We start from the raw sequence: 22,135 nt of genomic DNA, 5'->3' as shown, positions 1-22,135 counted from the left end.
AAATGTTGGCTTAAAGCTGGAGCTAAAACACTTTTTATTTTAACCAGTGGGGCTATTACTAAATACTTTCATAATAATTTACACAGTTCAAAAACATAACAACAAAATGACTTGATATCTAAAAAACAAAACTCATTTATATAGAAATGGAAAGCAAAAAAATCAAAACACAGCAGCAAATAGAGCTTACATTTGTAATGGTTGAGACAAACAAATCATGATTTTTTTTAAAATCGAATGTACTTTTCCATACCCATAATTCTATACGTGAAAATGCGGATCTTCTTCTAAAAGCACGTGCTGTCCTGATCAATAACAACCACTGGAACAGTTAACAAAAATCCACTTTAATAAGGCAAGAAAAATCAGCTTGAGATTAAAGGAAAGAATTAAATAACTACAAGCTCGAAAGGCAGGCAGTGTGACAAACTCCTCATCCTTTGCAGAAGCTTCAAACAGTTGGAAATATGTTTTTATCCGTGACAAGGCTCCCTGCTCGGACCAACGGGTACGGTTGACTGCAGCCAGAACAACTGGACAACCACAGAGGACCGGCTGCTCCGGTTTGTGTGTGGCCTGATTGGCTGCGTTTCATCCATGAGGTGTTTGGGTGGGAAGTGATAGCTGCTCTGTAATAAAAAAATTCAAATATCAGGCTGCAGCCATTATGTGTAATTAGTTTTTCTTTTTTTCCCCACTCAGCAGGGTTCAGTCTGAAGAAAGAGGCTGGATAGAGGGGGGGGGGGGTTCTGCTGTCACTTTCAGGGTTTGGCCTCCTCGCTGTGGTTCCTTCTCTTCATCTGCAGAGGAACAGACAAAAGGAAGAATAACACAGATCAAATAGTTCTAATCAGAATCACGTCAAATTTAAATTTTACCTGAAATATTAGATTTTTTCATCTTGAAATGTAAAAAACTAGGAGAGGAAGCGATGGGTTTTGGTGTTTTTTGTTCTTGAGGCATTTTCTGATGTTGGAGGACACTATTAGGAAAATTAGGCATAAAACTGTATTTCTGAGTATTTCTTTGTTATTATTATTACTATGCTCCAGATTTATTGTTGAAAATGGCAGTTGAAAAATATCATATTTGTGATATAGAAATCATACTGGATGATCCACAGTCTCTCTGCTCTGCTCTGTCCTGATGCATCCACTTGCAGACAAATAGATCCATGTACGTCTTGTATTCCTCGTCTGAGCTGGAATATGGATCTTAACTGTAACGACTGGATGGCTCCAATATTGATCACCATTTTTGTTGCACCGGTAATGTTAGGTGGGGGTTGTGACAGTCCGTAAGCCAGCTGAAGAGCGTGTAAACAGAAGGATGATGGGAAAAGATGGAAGGCTTACCCTGCAGCAATGGTCCCGTCCACAATTTAGAAGTGAATATGTAATGAACTCCTGCCGCTCTGCAGAAACTATGTCCAAGAAAGCAACTCAAGTTTTTTAATTTTGCCTCAAATCAGCGTCATCATAATAAAAAAAAACCACTGGGAAACTTTGACCATAGATCAAAATATGATGAGATATTCTAGCAGATTAGAACTCATCGTTTCTCTTACTATCATTGTTTTTTACTTTTTTAGAAGATAATTTGTAAATTTGAAAAGCAAAACCGCATCACAAAATCTTAAAATGCTCTTTTGCTGTTCAGGCAGGTGGAGTCTGAGGAATTCCGACTGAACATCTGCAGATCATAAACCATGACAAATATGTTTAAAAAAGGAACCAATCCTTTATAATCCCGTGCCTCAACTCCATCTTAAAGTTAGACTGATGTCTCCACCTAACAATGTGTGTGTGTGGGGGGGGGTGGGGGGGGATTGTTAAAGCAACTCCTCCACTGACTCAGATGAAGATCCGAAGACAACAAAGCCGCCGCAGTAGCTTCATCCAACCTGAAAGAATGCTTTGGGTATTAAAACAGCTTTGAATGGCTGAAATCCTGCAGAATTTCTTTTATTAATTTTCTTTCAAGTTCATAAGCTGGTAAACAATACTGAAAAAATGGAATAATATCTGCTGGCTGTCACAGCAACAAAGCAGCCAAATGACTAAGTGCTGTGTACAAACCATACATCGCAAAATTCAAAAAGACAAAGGCCCGGAACGGGAATCTATTTTATTCCTTGTGCTATCTTAAAGTGCCTAGGATAGCACAAGGGTTAAAAAGCCCCTCAGAAGTTTGTAGACCATTCTGTTTTCATGTGAACTTTGAATCTTTTGAATCATCCCGCACCTTACTTACGACTAGAGTGCAGCGTGAGGGCACCGTTCGACAGATTCACCTGAATGTCATAAGTACGTGTAACTTAAATTATCCTTACAAATCCCTAATAATACATTCACCACATGAACGACAATGGTACGTTCCATTGTCATGACATCCCTTAAGGTGGCCACACCAACTGCAAGACACACCTGTGTTCCTCCTACGATGTGGATTCTCCTCCTTACGACCCTCCACGGACCCAGACAACCCAAAAACATGCAGCACCCGTATGGATCAACCCAGTACAGGTGGATGTGACTCAGGCTTTGGGCATATGCGAGAAGTATCAAAGTACAGTACAGCATTTTAGTTACTTCATCGGTCCAAGCAAAATGTTAGTCTGCACTTTGTCCAAGAGTTTTCCCATCATGGATTTCAGCTCATCAAAATGTATCTTAAAAGGACACATTTTATCTACATTCATTCAGCACAAACCTGGAAAGATTCAACTAAAGGCAGAAAAGAAAAACAATTTTTAGACAGAGGATGTGATTTGTTACACGTGCTTGGAGTTTGGATTAATATAAAGAAAGTTCTAAACATGAGTCCTCTCCGTGAGGGAGGATCTGTCTGCAAAACCTAAAACTTAAATGCTAAAAGAAGTGCAGGGAGATTTAAAAAGTGTGAAATTCTGACATGCACCTCTCTTTCTAAATATTTCATTCTACCTGTTTGATTTGCTAGAAGGTTGCTTTTCTGTGAGTCCTTTATTTCTTCTTCTCTCTGCCTTCTGCATCTTTGATTTGGGATGACCTTCATCTTAACTGACAGGTCTTTAATCCCACGACAGTTTCTTCCAAACTTACACAACAATGACTGCTCTCAGCTAAAAATGACTTCTTTGTTCAAGTTTTGAGGCTTTAATTTAGCTTAACTTTTAAATTCTTCTTCCAAAAACATTTAGGAAATAATTTTTAAAATAAGTACAAATCTGACTTGTAGTTTGTTAGATTGTGTTCCTAATTGTCATTTGTTGTTCCTTTGGTCTAGTTTAATCAAGTCTAATTTAGCATCTATACAGTTTGTTACTTTGCTTTCAAGTTTTCAGTGTTTAACCAGTGATGTGATACACAAGCAAAATCTTTTCTGCTAGCCAAAATATTTTTGTATAAGTACATTCTATTATGTTTTTTTCATTAATACGTAAATAACATTTATTTATCTTCTTAGAAAATGTCACATGTGACAGTCTTGTACATGATGGAGAAGTTTTCATGCAGTCATATTTTTGTTGGTTTGTGTTCTGGGTTGAGTCTGCCCAAGGCCCCCAGGAGCCAAAAAGCAGGCTTCCATGTGCAGTCAGCAGCAAGAGCCAGGCAGTGGCAATAGCCAATCAGATTGTGAGTCTGTGCCACAAAAAAAGTATTTAAATACTCAGAAAAGAAAACACGATAGAGTTCATCTTCAAATAAGAAAGTGCTGTGGAGGAGATCTGTGTCATTGAGTGCAAACATTTGACTTTTTTGATTTTTAATAACAAATAATTCCCTGGAAGGCAAGCGCTGGAAGAGATGCATCATGGGAGTTTAGATGTTGTGTTGTTTAGTTTTTGTGTTTGTCAGTTTTAGTTGTGTTTTAACTAGTCTTGTTGGTTGTTTGTTCATAGCTTTAGTGTGTCAGTTGATATATGTTAGTACACTAAGTGAAGACTTTCCGCACCGGGATAATCATTAGCATTAGCATTAGCATTAACATTAGCATTAGCATTAGCATTAGAATTAGAAGTATTGCTAAAGAGTAACCTGAGCTTCCAGCACTGCGGTGGTGTGTTATGATCAGGTGTAACTGTGATTGTAGATAGATTTTTTAGATTAAGGTTTTTATTTATGTTATTGTAAAACATAACAATATGGACTAGATGGGGAATAAAAGGTATATGTGCAAAAATACAGTCTATCAACAAGTTTAAAGTCTTACTATGATCATCTTTTGATCGATTTTAAAAGTGTTCCCAGTGGTCTTTTAATCATGATTATGCCGTTTTTATCCAAAATTTAAAAATAATTTGCATAAAGAAAAACTCAGAAATACAATTTTGAGCTTATTTTCTTTATATATTTCCTCATCATCAAAAAAATGCATGCTACAAACACCAAAAACACCATTTTCATCGGAATTGGTCTTTTAACTTGTTTGTTTTTTTATCATCTAAATCGACATTTCAGAAAAGCAAACCTCAGTTCAAATACTGATGAGCAGATCAGGGTATGATTCATCCTGACCCCCTTTGCTATGACATACATTCCTATCAGTCTAAAAACAGAATGGATGTTGTTGATAACCTGTTCCTAACGAGTCCCCTGGGCTTTATGTGAGGGGGAAACTAAAACAGTTACAAGAGAACATAGAATATAGACCTGTAGATCACAGCATGCTTACCCAAAAATGGCATTTCTAATTTTACACTTGCAGAACAACCTCGCCACCAGGAGAATTAAGGACAACATAAACATATAAGGATGACCACTGTCTGTTCAAATCACACTGAGCTATCCGACAAAACAACACATACATTTTAAGTTTCTTGAGCTTATTTTGCAGGCCTTTAATTTGAAACAACTTTATTAAAGTAGCTATTCTTTTTTACATCACACATATTTGTAATTGGGCGGTACTGTAAAGACAAAACCATGATATCTCAATAAAAGTGGCATTCATTTAAGATGAATTAAGGCTTTCTAAGATACTAAAGTGCATAACCTGACAGAGTTATTCGCTATTCCGTTATGATGTATACAAAAGCTATAAAGACTAAGACTGGGTAAAACTAATGATTTTCTAGAATTGATTTGATCCGATTGACCAGAGCCTGAATCAATTCAATTCACTCAGTTTGATTCAATTTCAATTTTACAAGGTTTACACAATTAGACATATTCTATAGAAATATAATAATAATCTATATATGTTTTGAAAATATTACTATTAATCTGATACAGTTCCCACAGTGTAACATGTATTGGTGAAATAATACACCAATGAGATTGTTAACACTGTACAGTGTTTCATGGTTTCTCAAACAGAGAAGCTCCAACAAAAATGTGCAGATCATTAACATTGTAAAGGCTCTAAACTAACTCATATTACAGAAATAAATGCTCTGCCTCTCCTGGAGGGCGTTTCAGTTTGGGCTGTAGGTGGCGCTAAAGCATTAAATTTGATTCCAGATGATTCTTGCAAAAACTGGGCTTTAGACCACAAATGGCTACTTAAAAAAAAGTTTCCTTAAAAGAGTTTGGAAAATTCATGCCTGTGAGGACATAAAGCTCTTCATCTAGTCAGCAATGTATGTCAAGCGTTAGCATTAGCCGTCCTTTAGGAAATTCCATTATGTGTTAGCATCAAGCTAGCAGACTTTAGCTTTACTACTGTTATGTATCAGGTCACCGGAAAAGGAAAAGCATAAAAGATCGATCTCTACTTTTATGGATTGATATTGATTTAGTAAGCTTGGTCCAGATTGAATAAGTGGTTTTATCCACCCAGCCCTAGCAAAGGAAGCTACAATATGGTGGAAATAATAAGGCAGCAAATAAGAAAACCTACATTAAATAAAATGGAATTTATTATTTTATTGGAATTTAGGGAGAAAACCAAAATGGCTAATTAAAAATTGTCCCAAAAGTTTCATCTGAAATGTGACATCTGTTAACTTGTTTGTTATAGACACTTATAAATTAATAACTGTTAAAGAATGAATTTTTAAACTTTTAAAGCTGGAAGTGTTCCTTATTTAGAGTGACAACTAAATTGGTTAATAATGATATTGATATATTTATATTTTAATAACTTTTAATAAGGGGAGCTATCAAAATATTTGACAAAGGTCAACTCATAACATAGCTCATTTGGCTCATTTTAGCTGAAATGGTTGGCTCAATTTATGCTAACACATTAGTGTAAAGTGGGCCACTTACAGAAAAAAAGCTTTTTTTTATCCAAAATATTTTTATTAAATAAAACAATAACATTAAATCCGATGGAAGCCATCAGAAATATAACTTTAAATGATTATTTATTAATTATAATTTGTTTTTTTATTAACTTATCAACCTTTTCAATGACAGTTACAAATGTCACCATAAAGTTTTCTGGTGTAGTCTTACCATGAGGCTTTATATTGTGATGTTACATGTTCACATTTTCCCCACGATCTTCTGTGTGTTGACTATTTTAATGCCCTTTCTTTTAAACAAACGTTATGGTTGCTAATATTTTATCACTTTAATGTGAACCCATCAGAGCTAAAATCAGGTTTTATGGAATAGGGTTGAGTAGCATGTCTGAGTAGCATGTCTTTGTCCCTGAGTGGATAACATGCACATGTGTGTTGCATTACTGATGCTAAACAAAACCTTCTTCTTTGGCTAAATGTCCAATGTTGAGTAATTTTAGTTTGGAAAGACACCAGGGGCCAGTACATTAGCAGGTCAGTGAGAGTTGGGGACCTCTTTATACAGAGGAGTGCTGCCCCATTTAATTCTGAAGGCCTTCGTCAAACTAAACTCCAAACGAGCACTTTTATATACAAAATGATACTTTTATTTGTTGTTATTGCATAGTTTTGAGTAAAAGTCATAGTTTTCTTTTTGGGCTTGAATGTCCTCAGCCTTATATGGTCTCATACAACACCGTCTTCCAGATATGAGTGTGCATGGTTTACCTCATTCTGTCAGCTGTTTGAGGCTGCAATTAATCGTCAACAGAATATTACCTCTTATTGAGGCTGCCTCTCAGAGCTACCATTAAGATGGCCTTTTTCATAGTCCAGCTGGCACAAGATCATGTTGTTCTTGAGGAAAAACTTGTCTCCCACACAAAATCTGCGGAGAAAAGTAAAATGATGAAACAGGGAGCCTTGACTCTCGCTTGGCTTGAAGTTAATCATGACATCCCCCACCAGCACTGCATCCGTGTTTTCATAGATCATGCATTCACTGCTGTGATAATTAGAAAATTAATCTTGCGTGACTGCGGCCTGATTAACTTTCCGAGCGATATACAAAGTCTTTAACCCCTCCAGCTTTCACACTGGGTGGATTTCATCACGTTCTGATTACAAAGCACTGGTAATATGTTTATAATGACCAATGAGCTCACAGTACACCTCCCAGATAAGTCAACTGAATTTGATCTCCCTGGCTAATTGCTCCCCTAATCTTACCTCTGGCGGCAGAGCTGACAGGCGAAGCAGTCTAAATGGTAGACGTTGTCTCTGGCTCTCATCACCATCTCAAAGGCGGGGATCAGCTTACTGCACGCTGCGCAGTTCCCCGTCACCCCAAAGAGCCTGCAGAGGGGGAGAGGGTGACCAGCAGGCCTTTAATCTGGATGCACACAAGGATACATTTCAGATAGCATCTGCAGGGAGAAGAAAGCGCTGAGATAAAGGGTTCCCCTGTGTCTCACAGACGCTGCTCATGCACCGTTTCAAAACAATCTTTTAAAAGCCAGGATCTGAACTTTTGCTGGCTACTTCAGGTGTGGAGAACGATTTGGATCATTCTCCCAATTGCAATTACGAAGCGACGACTCGGTGAGTTTCTCATAATAAGAACTGCCATTTAGTCATTAAACTATGGTTGCAACAATCCATTAAGTTTATTATTCATCTTCCAAGTTTGGCCGCCAACTCTGAGAATTTGAAAGGGCTGGACTTGTAGCTATAATGTGCCAAAGCAGCTAAAAACACTCATTGTTAAAAGTAAATTATAGTGCTAATTATTACGATTACTATATTTTTTTTTGATAAGTCGATCTGGAGTATAAATCATAGCAGCAAAAAACTAATAAAGAAGAAGAAGTCGCATTGGAGTATAAGTTGTACTTTTGGAAAAAATATATGTAACGAAGTACAGGAACAAGAAGAGATATTTTATCTTGAAAGGCAAATCATAATAACAGTATAGATAACAATAATAAACTGAATAAACTCTACCGTAACTCATTGATGCTTATTTAGCTTCATGAATCATTAGTGCAACATATGATTCAGTTATTCATTGTGTCAGGGGTTCTCAAAGTGCGGCCCGGGGGCCAATGGCGGCCTGATGGGAGATTTTTTGTGGCCCTCAATCAAAGAGCCAGAGCAGGTTCCTTTAAGGAAAAAGGTTGTGTTGGCGAGGAGAAAAGGTGCTTTCAAGCTAAGTGGACAAATGCTTACTTTGTCGTACCTCATAGGCTGGATAAAGTCATGTGCCTGATTGCAAGCAGGTAAATACAGTGCTTTAAGTATTCAATATAAATCGTCACTATGTTACAAATAATAAAAACTATTTACTGGCGAGGAGCTCAACAATAAGCTCCAACAATGAGGCTATGCTGCACACCAGATGTTTACAAAAATGGGTAAATCCAGTGAAGCAGTGACAGAAGCTAACTACGTTGTGGCTTTGGAAATGGTCCGGCATAGCAAGTCCTTAAGTGACGGGGAAAAGCCAATGTATGCTGAAAGTAGCTGACATTGTTAGTCTAGAGCAAAAGTCTGTCAGATGATACAATTACTAAATGAGTAGAAGATCTGGACAGCAACCTCCAGGAAAACATCTGGAGGGCCTGGTTAACTGTACAAATGACACTTGGTCATTAAAGTTATTAAAAAAAACGATTTCTGTTAAGCAATTTTTTTCACCAAAAATGGCCCCCAGTCTAATGTTGAGTTCTTAATTTGGCCCTCCGCTACAAAAACTTTGAGAACTCCTGCATTACGGCATCAAGAACATGCTATCAAGTTAACCAAGTCTCTTTATGTCACTTCAAATCAATAAATCCATTGACTTCTTCATCCTCTATGTCAGTGTTTTTAAACATTTTTTGAGCCAAGGCACACTTTATCCCTGACAAAAATCTAGGGGCACACCAGCATCCAAAAATTAAAAAAGGAGAAACTCATAGTCTGTATTGATGTACAGTCCCTCCACAATCTCTTGTGCATTTTTCTGATCTGGAAGTTGTAGCTGTTTTTTCTAAAAGTTGTAATACAATTTACGTTAGTTTTCAGTACTAATTTTCAACTAAATTATTTGAAAATTTACCCTTGTAGTTGTTTTTTCCTCTAGTTTATTAACATGCAGTTTTATGTGACCTCACAAAAACACAAATATATTATTTCTAAATAGTGATTTATTTTTAAATATTGGTGTAAAGGCAACTGTAATTTTTGAACAATTATATGATTACAATGTGTTTGATAAATTTTACACAAAAGACTTACATTATATTTATGTTTTCTGTAACACAAAAAGTGAACATATTGAAGTTTGATTAGTTTGTCTCTTGTCTAAATCAAACATGAAGTCCTTGAAAACTTTAACAAAAATTTTGTATTTCTTTTTAGATGATTCATTTGTTTCAATTTAGTTTAACTGTGTCTGTTGACCACTTCACCTCAATCCTGTTTCTTAAATGTTGTTATTACTTCTGTTTAAGCTTAACTTTTAATTTTCAAAAGTGATTGAGGTCTGAAAGCAAATCCTTCAATCCAGACATTATAAGAAAAGTGTTTCAGTTGGAAAGATGACTTGGACCAAACTCTGGGATGTTTGGCTGTTAATAAACACAAACCTTGAAGGAGAAACGAAACTGTTGACCTCTGATTTCATGAAGAATATTAAAAAAATGTTTGATGTGCGTTCTTTGTGGTTTCAAGACGTTTAATAAGGAAGACTCATTGTGCTGAGATGCTGTCACTTTAACCCAATGTATTGTGGGAGATGGAGTGCATAAACTGCCGTAGATGGCAGACAGACTAGCATCTCTGAGCTTCATTGTTTTGTTCACTTGTTCCACGGTCTGACACCAGATTCTGTGGAAAGCTACACCGCTAAAGACGAACTTTAGCTGGTATTTTTGTTAGAACTCAGAGACTTTATGAGCTAAATCGGAACAAGGAAGTGAAGACTTTGACCACTTCTGATTGGTCAGACTGATGACATATGATTAAGGGTCCAAGAATGATTGGTGGAGACAGTTGAAGGGGGGGGGGGGTCTTTTCAGAAAACAAAGCTGTAGCTGCAGCCACTGTCATTCTTATCAAATGTCTATATTAGAATCAAATAATATGATATTTCATATTCCTAACTACTCTGTGTTTTATCAGGGCCAGTTTGGATGAACAAAGAGCTGATATCCTGGCAATGGTAAATATTTTTAGATCAGTGAAAATGGATAACTTTCCATGGCACACCTGACTATATCTCACGGCACACTGGTTGAAAAACACTGCTCTATGTCTCTTTGGAACAATTCTGCCAAGCTCTACATAAAGCTGCGTTCCCATCAAACGCGATCTGGGGCGTCCAGTTTCAATGTTAAGTCAATAAACAGATGAGAAATTAGGTCCTGCAGCACGTTTTGAGTGTTGGACGCATCACGTTACCTAGTAGCACCGTGTTTTGGGCATCGGAGCACAATTCGGGCGTTGTGGCGCGTCACGTTAAGAGTTAATTAATCTGACCTTTGGCAAAGAAGACGCATTGGGTCAACCTACCAGGCACTCAGCTTTGGCGTGTCACGTGTTGATGACATGATCAGCAGTGGAGCCCAAAACCAACATGGAAAAACAATCTGTTTTTCTCCTGAACCTTATGATATTTTCGTATTTAAATCAATATGATGATGAAAAGGTCGTTTAATTTTATTATAATTTTTATTTATTCTCTCCTCAGACTAATGCGGGACAGTAAGTCATCAAACTGGGTCACAGAGACAGAAGTACCGCTGAAAGTGGCCGACATTCAGACGCAGCTCCAGCAGTAGATGGTGAAGCTCACTGTACTGAGAGCGTCTCTGAATGACCTCATGTATCCAGACATGGAGACGTGATCACCGACACTTTTGTAGAACTCTTCAAAATAAATAAACCTGATCTCTCAACATCATCCATGTGTTCCATACATTGCAAATGAGATGCAGTAAATTATTCCATGTGGCGATGAGGCTAAATACTTTGAACGATCCTCCCACACATGTCCGGAGTGTCAAGTTTATGAACACATTTTTAGGAAAAGCTTCCAGCAGCGGATTTGACGCATGTCCAAAGAGAGGCGTCGGACGCAAATTTTACAGGCTAATTATGATCAGTGTGAACCATAGACTGTTTGAACACAGCATCAAACTGAGCGGCGCTTCTGCCTCTCCAATGCCGGCAGTAGCGAATACTGATACTCTCAGCTACAGTGCCCTCTAGAGGTGTTTACGTTTTAGCCTGAACCATCCGACGCAAAGTGCGTTAATTTTTGATAATGCACACTTTGTTGGCCATTAACCCGCTTATACCATGGGCACTTTCAAAAATGTAACCAGTTTTTTTGTATTTTATTCTTGTTATTTTTTCAGTTTGGATCGCTTTTTCACAAAAAGCGGACTATTTGTTACGTGGTGCGGCACGTTGTCATGGCATAGACCTGGACTACAGCGGCAAAGGAAAGGGATTTATATGCTGATCATCGCAATGGGCTAAAAAAACATCAGCTCAGAGAGAAAGTTCACCTCTTACCGCTTGTTTTTGTCCAACTGAAGAAGCTAAAGTTTCTTTCAAGGAATCCAGCGGAGTGATATAGAACATTTAATCCATGTGATCGGAACTTCTTTTTTAGGTGTGAGGTTCTCACTGTGGTATATCCGTTTTTATTGCACACCCAACAGCCAATCAGAATCAAGTATTAACCCGGACCATAGTATAATTATTGATAAACAATCACATATAGGTCACACCTGAGTATAAGCCGCACCCCTAGCTAAACTGTGCAAAGAAATATGACTTTTTCTCCAGAAACTATGGTCACTTCATTAGTATCTGCACTTGGATCTAAATATAATTGATTTTATTGGTCATCCATTAAAATGTTGTAGTTTAATCTATTTTTTTTGTCTGACATGTTCAGTCTGATCTAAGCTGTTACCAGTTGGCTGTTAAGTTAAAAGACTTATTTAGTTTCCATCGTTGCAAACAGTTTGATTAAAGACTCCAACAATGCAGACAGTCAGCAGGGAATAAAGTAAATGTGCTCCTGTCTTTTAATAAGGAGGAGGTTATGGTTTGCCTTCTGTTCAAATTAAGCACTTTTTTTTAGCAAACCGTTTTTGTTTGTTTTTTATGAGAGTCATTTCCTTATAATTCTCATAACAAAGAAAATATAAGCGTATCTGGTGGGGATAAACAAAAAGGAAACTATTGTTAATTATTCATTTTAGTTTTTATACACCAGGATGAATTTATCACTCTTTTCCGAATCCAACTAACTACCTGAGAACCTCCTCAGCTGCTGTTTAAAGTAATGTTCAAGCCATCTGCAGATGGTTTCACCTCTCATTCACCTCCAGCAGAATGAACAAATAGCTCTCTCAGAGCCTGAAACTGATGAAGACAAGTGGCTGATTTGCATCGTCTATTAGAGGCCAAAGAAAAAAGGGAGTCTTGGGAGGAAATTATTAAAAAAATGGATTCCATAGAGTAACAGAGGAAAGCGTTGAAAACCCCACAACCAAGGCAACAAATGGAAAACGTCATCAAGTGAGTGACTAACGCGGGAACAAAAGCGAGTCCTAATTAACAGAATGTTCTGATCTAACGAGCCTGAGTCCTTCACGGGCACCTGGTGGGTTTTTTGCCTTTCCTTAACGAGGCTACGAAGCTCAATGCTAATTCTCTACTAATGGTCCAATTAAAAAAAATCACATGGTTCTAATCCCGCTCTTCAAAGGCTTTTGGTCTGCACCCTTGCGATGATGAGGAAAACAGGAGGCAATCTAGCCAATTTAACTGTCAAAAGGGTTTTGGTCTCTTAAGTGCAGCACAGCTAATGAGCGACTTAGCCCCAACCAAATCCAGCTGGATTGTACATGAGACTAACACATGAGCTCAGCAATGTGGCTGAGAAATCAGGAGTTCTCCTGCTGACCTAACACCACAAGAAAGTTTTTAAAGTAAAAAAATAAAATAAAAACTGATTTGAGCTCTGACACTAGAGGCTTTAGTCAGACCTTTATTTGAAACTGTGTTTTGTAAATATATGTAGTCTGCTACAATGCCTGTAATAAAAGTTATCACATTTTATTGGCATTAGGTCAAGAGATGTAGGTCATACAACACTGCATGTGTCTTAAATAAAACGAGTTTTAACTTTTTGGGTGGTTAATGGCTTCGCTAGCTTTGCTAAAAATAAAAAAAGCTAGCTAATAGCAACAGAAGTTTAAATTGTTTTATCTCCTTCTCAAAGAAACGCCATAAAAATGAATATTCTTACTTTGACACTTTAAGGCAGGGGTGTCAAACTCATTTTCACAGAGGGCCACATCAGCATAGTGGTTGTCCTCAAAGGGCCTGATATAACTTATACATGTAACTAAAATAAACTTACCCACTCCTTAATGTTAAATAACTCATTTATTTATTATAACTTTTTAAAGTGACAATTACAGTTGCATAGAAAACACAGGTTTTTCTTGTTACTCTAGCATAAATCCTTTTAAACTTGATTCTGTCAGGTTATTTTATATGGACAGTGTTTAAGTCCTAATGTATAGTTGCCCAATCCAATATTTCAAGTCCAATTCCCCCTAAATATGAATAAATACACACCAATTTTTATTTTAAGAAATTAAAAATGTTTATGCTCTCGCGGGCCACAGAAAATGACATGGAGGGCCACATTTGGCCCCCGGACCTTGACTTTGACACATGTGCTTTAAGGTTTAAATAATTACCACATTAGAGTGAGCTACAGCAGCACCTTTGCTAGCAAAGGACATCTCAGTAAAGGGCCTTTACCATGCAAAATCACCTTTTTTGAGCCTTTTAGTGCATTATGATGTATTATATTAATAACCCCATATTGCTCCAGTCGTGCATCACTGAGTATTCCTCTAAAAACCAGCACTCTGAGCACCAGCCCCTCACTATCCACAAAAAACGAGCGGGTTCTCCCATTGTGACTCAGATAAGTGAGGAACAGCCCCTTCCAGGAAGAGTCGGTTCTGCTAGGGTTGCCCTCAGGCTAACACACACACCCACTTTCTCCACGGAGCTAGCAGTGATCTGCAAAAACGCTTGGGCGACACCCACAAGGCGCAAAAGGCGGAGCCTCAAGGATCGAGTCGTCTTACTTCCGGGTAGAAAATGAGTTGCGAAAATAACTAATATTTCATTAAAAATATTTCTTTATTTAGTTTATATTTAGTTTATATTAATAAATAGTTATAGTTAACTATATCCATATATATGATCACATAATAATATGTGATCATATTAACTCTTAAAGGATTAGAATGACACAGGCTCTTGCCTGTGTCATTCTAATCCTTTAACTGCTGTTGTAAAAAAGCCAAAGAATGTGCAAGTTCCACCTAAAATACCTTTCCAAAAATATGTTGAAAGACAACTAATAAATATACTAGGCACTTTAACATTGGGAGTTGGGTCATCTAGACCCCACTAGAAAGTGCGCTGAACCTTTTTTCTTCAATGATTTATGATCTTCACTGGTGTCCATGGATTACATGAAATCTTTCCAGCTTTATCCACCTTTGACATGGTAGGGAGAACACGTCAATATAAGGGTGGGGTCATCTAAGATAGCACAAGGGTTATGTCACTAGCTGCGTTTCCATTGACTATGAAATTGCACAAATTGGATTTTCAATAGTAATTTTCGCCTAATGGAAACAGAACAGTTTTGAAAGAAACTCACATTTATCCTGAGTTTTGAGGCGTATCGAAATTAACATTTTGTAAAACTGCAATGGAGAGACTTTTTTTCGATTAAAATGAGTCATATGACCAACAACTCTCCACAGCCAGCCAGTTTGTAGTGATGCCAATGCGCTTCTTGGTAGGAACTTGCGGGCGCCACAGGAGGTCTCACAGCATCACACAGCTCATCAGAAGTTAAGAGCGTCATGTGGAATTGTTGGATCCGCAGCTTCTCTGTAAAATCACCAAAATGGCTCTATCCTTAGCCACTCCCATGTGTAAGGAGCTCGCCGCTCCATGGCCGGAAGAAGACGCAGACATCTCCTTTGATAGATGATGATGAGCGCTAGTGCCATGACAGAAATGTTATTGTATCTGCTGTAAATCGAGGTATTGATCACATCTGTTGCCATGTTTATTCACATAATTATGATTTAATGGAAACAGTGTAATTGTGAAATTGTGTTGTTCAACATTTGTAGAATTTCAATAAAGGTTTGCACACATGTGTAATGAAAACACAGATGTTGAGAGCATATAGTAATAAATGTAAATGTCTTAAAAGCAACTTTTTTTTAAAATAAAATAAGTCACTACTATTTAAGAATTTATTTATTTATAATTTTTTATTAACTGAAACTCTGCTTTCCGGCCTTGTTAATTTGTAAATTGTTTTGCATAAATTACAAGATAAAAATTCTATTTATTGGCTCTCTTTTAAAGGAGTTACCACAGCAAACTACCTTTATAAGTTCTAAATCAAGTTATAATAAAAACAACTCTTTAAGAAATAAAATAAATATAAAATCACAGCAAATTTTTTCATAAATGCGCTTGGAAGAGGGAGGTCTGGATCTTTTCTCTGCTTTTACTTATTTTCATGACCTTCTCAAGTTTCACACTTTTGACCTTTTGTCTTTCAAAGATAAACCTCCACATTTAAATTCTGAAAAGAAAAACGTCATGCTTGGCCTCATTGCAACACGTAAATCATTGAGTTTATTTATTAGCCAGGTTTTAATATCCTGTAAGCTCCTTGAATGTATTTTGTACCCAGATACCTTCTGTATGCGGAAATGTGCAAGTGCTAAATGTTGGTTTTCAGTTCATCTTGGGAAAATATAAATCAAATAAATGTATGAAAAAGCAATAAATGAGGCTGGAATTTGTAGTAAATCATCATTTTTAAAAGGTCTGACTTGTTTATGTATTATTGTAACAGTAACTGCAAAAGTGTTTAAGGAGTTTTTAGGATTTTCAGCTCATTAAAAGTCTTCAAAAACATATAGCTGTCTGATGGCTTGAGTGGGTTTAGTGTGTTGGCAGGTTGACAGTGTAGGCGGACAAGGTTTCTAGGTGGTCACATCTTAAGGGGAGCGCAGGTGTGTCTTGCAGTTCCCTTGAGGCTCATACGGTCACCTCAAGGAACATGATGGAAAAGGAACGCACCGTTCTTGTGCATGTGGTAGGTGTATCTTGAAGTATATAGGATAATGCAAGTTACATACACTTATAACATGCATGTGATGCTGTCACATCATGCCCTTACGCCACACTCTAGTCATTGGGCAAGTGCAGCGCGCAAGGTGTGCAGGTGATATGTAAGATACCCATAGGATGTCCGCACAAACTACACACTGATTACCTAATTTCCGGAATTGGCATAGTCGGACTGTACGCAAGTAGCCCAGACTCATCATATCAACAGCACTATTTGGCTCCCTGCGCAGGATTTGGGGTTGTTAAAAAAAGAACAAATTCTTATGACATGCCTAGGGGTGTGACAATAACCGCATCACCGGATCATCACCGCACGTTTTTTTTTTTTTTTTTAAGTTCTGCATATGGTGCGTGATAGGAACTATAATAAACACATTAAACACATTCATCTTTGCTGATAATTTACTTTTTCTGCTAGTCCTGTGTTCAGAGTTAAAGGGCTTCTGGGGGAAACCTTTCATTACTGTTCTCCTTCACTCTCTGTACCGCGCCTCTCACTCCCTCTTGCGCTGCACGCGCTCTCTCTTCTTACACAGGTGTGCGGTTTCAGCACATACACATCCTCATTGTACAACAGAAGTTTCCGTCTGGCGAGGAAATACGACAATTTTACAGCGTCTTAATTATTAATTTCCATTGTATTCATTTCCATTACAAGCTGCGTGCGTTCTTGAGTACGGGACACGGCCGCTCGCCTGAGGATTTTGCGTTGGGGGGGGGATTCGCAACAGTCCTGACACCACGCGACTCTTGCTGCTTCATCACTGCGGTGATCAAAACTCCCACACAGTCATAGCTCTACTCCAGAGCGGTTTAATAAAGAATGTTGTTGTGCGGTTGAGTGCGACACCGCGACTCCTGCTTGTTCATCACCGCAGTGATCAAAAATCCCACACATAACAGCTCTAGACATGCCTGCATCTCACCTACTTCACTCATACATGTTGTATAAGTGTTCACCTGTGCATGCACATTTTTACTCTGTGGGTTCAACAAGGCCATCACAGAGACAACCTTGATATGTTGTCCAGGCCAAATGTGTGCCCCATGCAACCTGTAGCCACCCGTAAGGGCAGTTGTGACTAACTTTTTTTCCCCCCAACAATCTGGAAAAAAAATTCAGTCGGTATACACCCAAGCGGACCCCGGTCTGGGACCAGGAACCGCTCTCTGACCCATTTTTTGAGGTGTTCTCTGTTTATTTCCAAATGGAGTGGAAATCAGATTTCTCAGCATTCCTCAGGATTCCTCATATGGTCCGTGCCCAGAGTGGAACAACTGAACCAAAAGGCCACCGTAGCCGGTTGTCATAAGACATAAAACAGAAAAAAGAGTTCCACTTCTTACTTGGACCCTTATTCTTTAAAACCGCTGAAAACATTTCTCACATGCTTCCCTGGGTCTCACTACAGTGACGTCAACTTAAAAGCTACCTTGTAGTTTCCTTTAGAGAGTTCTCAAAAACAATGCCATAACACCACGACGATAAGACACAACAATTCAATGAAATGTGGTTGGATGAATGCAGTTTAATCAATACACATTGCATACATTCTATATGATCGATATGACAATCTATACGTCATAAACACTGTTCAGTGTACCTTCTTAGCCATCTTCTTGCCAGTAACCGCCTGTCCAAGTGTAATCAGAACTGTTACTCTAGCTATTAGTTTGAGATTTTCAAATGGATTTTAATATATTGAAATGTAACCACAATATTTTTACTCATTCAAAGCCTTAATTCAATTTTGTCATGTCAGTTGAGTCATGCCAGTAACCGAATGACTCAAACCGGACCAAAAGTAAAGTACAAAGTGCTCATCCTGACGTTGATACAGACGTTCAAAATTTGTGAGCAAAGTTTGAATGAATTAAAAGTGCAAGTCTTCCATAACTTCTGCCTCTAGCTGCTTTGCCCCACCCTCGTAATTCCTGACCGATGACTTAAGAGATCTTTAGTCACACGGTTTTGTTTACATGCTTTAGTTCAGATCAGGAGAGTCCACTTGACAGCAGTCTGAATACAATCGAGTGAACGTTCACTAAAAACTGTTGGAAAACCAAACCTGGAACTCATTTAGAACAAGCTGCTGTCTTCTGACGTTATTTTTTTTTTATATTTCTTTAACAATAAGAAATAATGGGTGGTGTAGTGGTTAACACTCTCACCTAACAGTGAAAAGTCTCTGGTTCAAATCCCAGCTGGGTCTTTTCTGTGTGGAGTTTTTATGTTCTCCATGTGGATGCACACTCCAATTTCCTCCCACAGTCCAAAAACTTGCTTCACAGGTGACTCTAAATTGTTCCCTGGGTATGAATGTGTGTCAGAAGTTAACCCCACCTTATCCCAACAGTAACTGGTCTAGCCCCCCGCAAGCCAGTCACCCCAAAGGGGATTCTCAAAATAGATGGATGGATTTAACAATGGATCAGATCATGCTGAAAGGTCAGCAGCCTGCCTGATCCATAACTGCATTCATTTTTCCAAACTGGAAGCTAAATGCTGACTGAAGCATTAGTTGCCAGCTTTGTTAACCCTTGTGCTATCCTAGGCACTTTAACATTGGGAGTTGGGTCATCTAGACCCACTAGAAAGTGCTCTGAACCTTTTTTTCTTCAATGATTTGTGAACCTCACTGGTGTCCATGGATTACATGAAATCTTTCCACCTTTATCCACCTTTGTCATGGTAGGGAGAACATGTCAATGTAAGGGTGGGGTCATCTAAGATAGCACAAGGGTTAAACACTTAAACCTCTCAGGTACAATGTGCTCTTTTGCAGATTCCCAGTAGAGCTGCACCAACAAACAGGTGAAACACATCAGACTTGTTGCGATTTCCTTTGTACAAAATGTTTGACTTAAAGCTGCAAAGATGCCATACTGTCCTCTTGGAGGCCTCACCTGAGGTAGTCTCTGCGGCAGAGGATGAGGTTGGAACGGGTGTAAAGCGTGGACCCCACCCGGCCCAGGCGGCAGTCACAGCAGGCACACTTCAGACAATCCTCGTGCCAGAACCTGTCTAAGGCCTGCAGCATGAAGCGGTCCAGGATTTTCCCATTACAGCCGGCACAACCTCTCGGCTTCTCTCTGGACTGAAGGGACACGAGAGACACGCCTGAAAAGACATGAACAGGTCAACAGACTGATGAAAAGTCTGGGAGGCAACATCTTCAGTCACACCGTATATAAGACTAACAGTGGGACGACTAACTGACTGATCGATTTCTTCCAATCCAACCAGATTGATTGGTTTTAGACAAGTTGTTAATTAAATTCAATTAATCGGCCAAAACCATTTAAAAAATCGTTCCAAAATGAAAGAAATCGATTACAATCGATACTGAAAAATACCATGTGGATTGAGGCATGGTAGGTTTATTTTACTAAAACAGAAAAATGACCAAGTGTGTCACAGCGGACAACCCACATGATGACAGCAAAACCTGATCAGTCCATGTGTTTGAATTTAGCAAAGTCATGTGACCAAACAGTGTGCTAGAATGTTCTAATAATGTTCCCTCTGGATTATTTGGATGTGGAGAAACAACAGAGGCTGAACTTTAGGAATCTAAAATGTGAATGGATTTGACATTAACTCTTGTTTACTTGTTTGTTTGAACACATATTTGATTTATTATTGATTGTCATACAAGAAATACAGGATATCTGGAAAACGTCACCTGCACTGTTCAGTACCAGGTATTTTATGTCTGTTACACTGCCGAAGTTTTGGCTAAAAATGTCCTGGATCAGTTCAGTGAAACGAATTGTTCAAAATTAACTAATATCAAGTAACTATCAGATTGGCAACCACAAATGATGACATAAATGAATTCCAGTATTATAAAACTATTTTTAAAAATTTGGTTTACTGAAAATACTCCCACAATAGGAACTTTTTTAATTCATTTGTGGCAGTTTCTTGTAATTATTTTTGCAGTCCTTCTTCACTGTAGAAACTCCTGTTTCTAATTATTGCTTTCATCTATTTCTTTTATTAAGTCTTGTGGTCAATTAAAGGCTGTGAGTGCAATGCGGTCCTGCACACCCACGCCAGAGTGATAAAGTTTAATGGCTTTAACACAACTACAGCTTGACAGTGGAACACCACAGCCAGGAACAATGAGAGCAGGAAAAAGTGGAGCACATGCAGGTGTAGCTACAAAAGAAACTCACTCTCCTCCTTGTCCAGCACCATCCTTCAGCAAAAAAAAGGGGCTTCAGTCCGGCCACAGGAGAAACACCACTCCTCCCTGCGTCGTGCGTCGACGAGGACTATATGGACGCGGCGCGTAAAAGAGCGTTTCAGTCAAACTCCGGCTTCGTTCCTCATCGTCCTCGAGGGGGGGGACGGTGAGATATATCCGCTGGATAAATGAGATCTGCGTCCTGAAGGGCTCACCTTTCCTGGCAGAGGGGACGCGTCCTGAAAGCGGGAGCGCCTGCGTCCTATCTGGGCTGATGTCAGAGCACAAGTATGTCTGTATATCTGCACAGGCTGCTCCCCTAACGAGCCCTTCTGCCTGCACGCAGCTCCCTCCCTCTCTCTGTCCCTCTGCAAAAAAAGAAAAAAAAAAAAGAAAAACTCCCACACTCAAATGTTTTCTTGCTCCCTCCTCTTTCAGCGCTAATTATATCAAGTCATTATGCTCAGATCTGATAGGAGCCGCCCCTCCTTCTCGGAATCAATTATTCAATGCACAGTGACACACCGGAACAGCCCGGCCTGAGGTGTTTTAGAATGAGCTTATTCAACTCCAAGGACACCAATTATCTCCGGGGCGACCCGTAGAAAGCCGGGGCTTTCCAGCGCGACAGATGCGGAGCTCTGCGCGCGCAGATGCGCACCGGTGCCCGTGGCTGACATGCGCGCATCCTCTTCTCTCCACAGCAATATGCTTTTCTATGCAAAATTGATAAGCTGTGGTTAAAAATACAGCCCAATTGTTTGGTGCAGCAGTTACACACTTGCCCATATTTAGTGTTTATTGATGACTGATCTAAATGAAGAGAAACCTTTTTAAACACAATATTTTCTTTTTCTTCTGGAGAAAATGTGTTAGTGTGTTGTGTATAAAGTTAATGTGTTGTGTTGTGACCCTTCTGGGCCACCGTAGTTGGATATTTTAAGTACAGTTCCATGATCGTGTTTTGATGATCTTAAACTAGGTTGTCATAACAAGAAGTCTAGGAATATTCTGTAGATTCTTGTATTGAAACTTTTCAAAGTTCCACAGGAATAAGCTGTTTATCCTCCTCAAGGGAGCAGTGAACAGCCTCTTATGTGGGGCCAGAGGAGGGGGGGGGGGGGGTGCACTCTGGACATGTCAGCAGATTCAAACAAAACCCATAAATGATAATCATTCCAGCAGCTCAATCACACATGAAACAAAAACGTATTCTCTTAACCGCTTGCTGCCTGAATTTATTTCCATCTATCTAAAAAAAAGTCACACTTATGTTTTTGCTACAAGTAAATGTTAAATTGGGGGGGGGGGGGGGGGAACTGGGAACAGAAGTGGTTTGATGCATACTAGCATCAATATGCATAAACGAGTTAAATAATATAGATGAACACATAGAAAAGTACAAAAAGATGGAGGACCCACCAACCCAGATATCCATCATGTTCTCCAAAACAAACCCTTTATTCTGCACATT

General features: G+C 38.7%; 1 protein-coding gene across 2 annotated transcripts; it reads right to left on the bottom strand.

Annotated features, from left to right (window-relative positions):
• Positions 1 to 17: 17 nt before the first annotated feature.
• LOC101174827 (rhombotin-1) lies at positions 18 to 21,016 on the bottom strand. Of its 2 annotated transcripts, XM_020703797.3 has the most exons (6): positions 20,877 to 21,016; positions 20,651 to 20,749; positions 19,376 to 19,589; positions 7,442 to 7,567; positions 6,992 to 7,100; positions 18 to 800 (listed from the first exon to the last, which is right to left on the bottom strand). In XM_020703797.3, exons 2-5 carry the CDS (start codon positions 20,670 to 20,672, stop codon positions 6,995 to 6,997), a joined length of 468 nt encoding a protein of 155 aa, XP_020559456.1. In that variant the 5' UTR covers positions 20,673 to 20,749; positions 20,877 to 21,016; the 3' UTR covers positions 18 to 800; positions 6,992 to 6,994. The 2 variants fall into 2 exon arrangements, with proteins under 2 accessions (XP_020559456.1, XP_004069493.1); XM_004069445.5 differs by having other exon boundaries at positions 20,651 to 20,982.
• Between the last annotated feature and the right edge of the window lie 1,119 nt (positions 21,017 to 22,135).

This window comes from Oryzias latipes, chromosome 6 (assembly GCF_053564925.1).
Source record: "Oryzias latipes strain Hd-rR chromosome 6, Olatipes_Hd-rR_3.1".
Taxonomy (NCBI): domain Eukaryota; kingdom Metazoa; phylum Chordata; class Actinopteri; order Beloniformes; family Adrianichthyidae; genus Oryzias; species Oryzias latipes.
Note: the sequence above shows the minus strand (reverse complement) of the source record. Positions and strands in the feature narration are given on the sequence as shown.

What these genes read in the sequence shown, in the direction of transcription:
- LOC101174827 (XM_020703797.3), bottom strand. Translation starts at nt 20,672, where the DNA reads ATGGTGCTGGACAAGGAGGAGA. An exon ending in GGTGCTGGACAAGGAGGAGA is followed by an intron (nt 19,590 to 20,650) that starts GTGAGTTTCTTT and finishes ATGTCTTTTCAG; the next exon opens with GCGTGTCTCTCGTGTCCCTT. An exon ending in TGTCAGCTCTGCCGCCAGAG is followed by an intron (nt 7,101 to 7,441) that starts GTAAGATTAGGG and finishes TTTTCTCCGCAG; the next exon opens with ATTTTGTGTGGGAGACAAGT.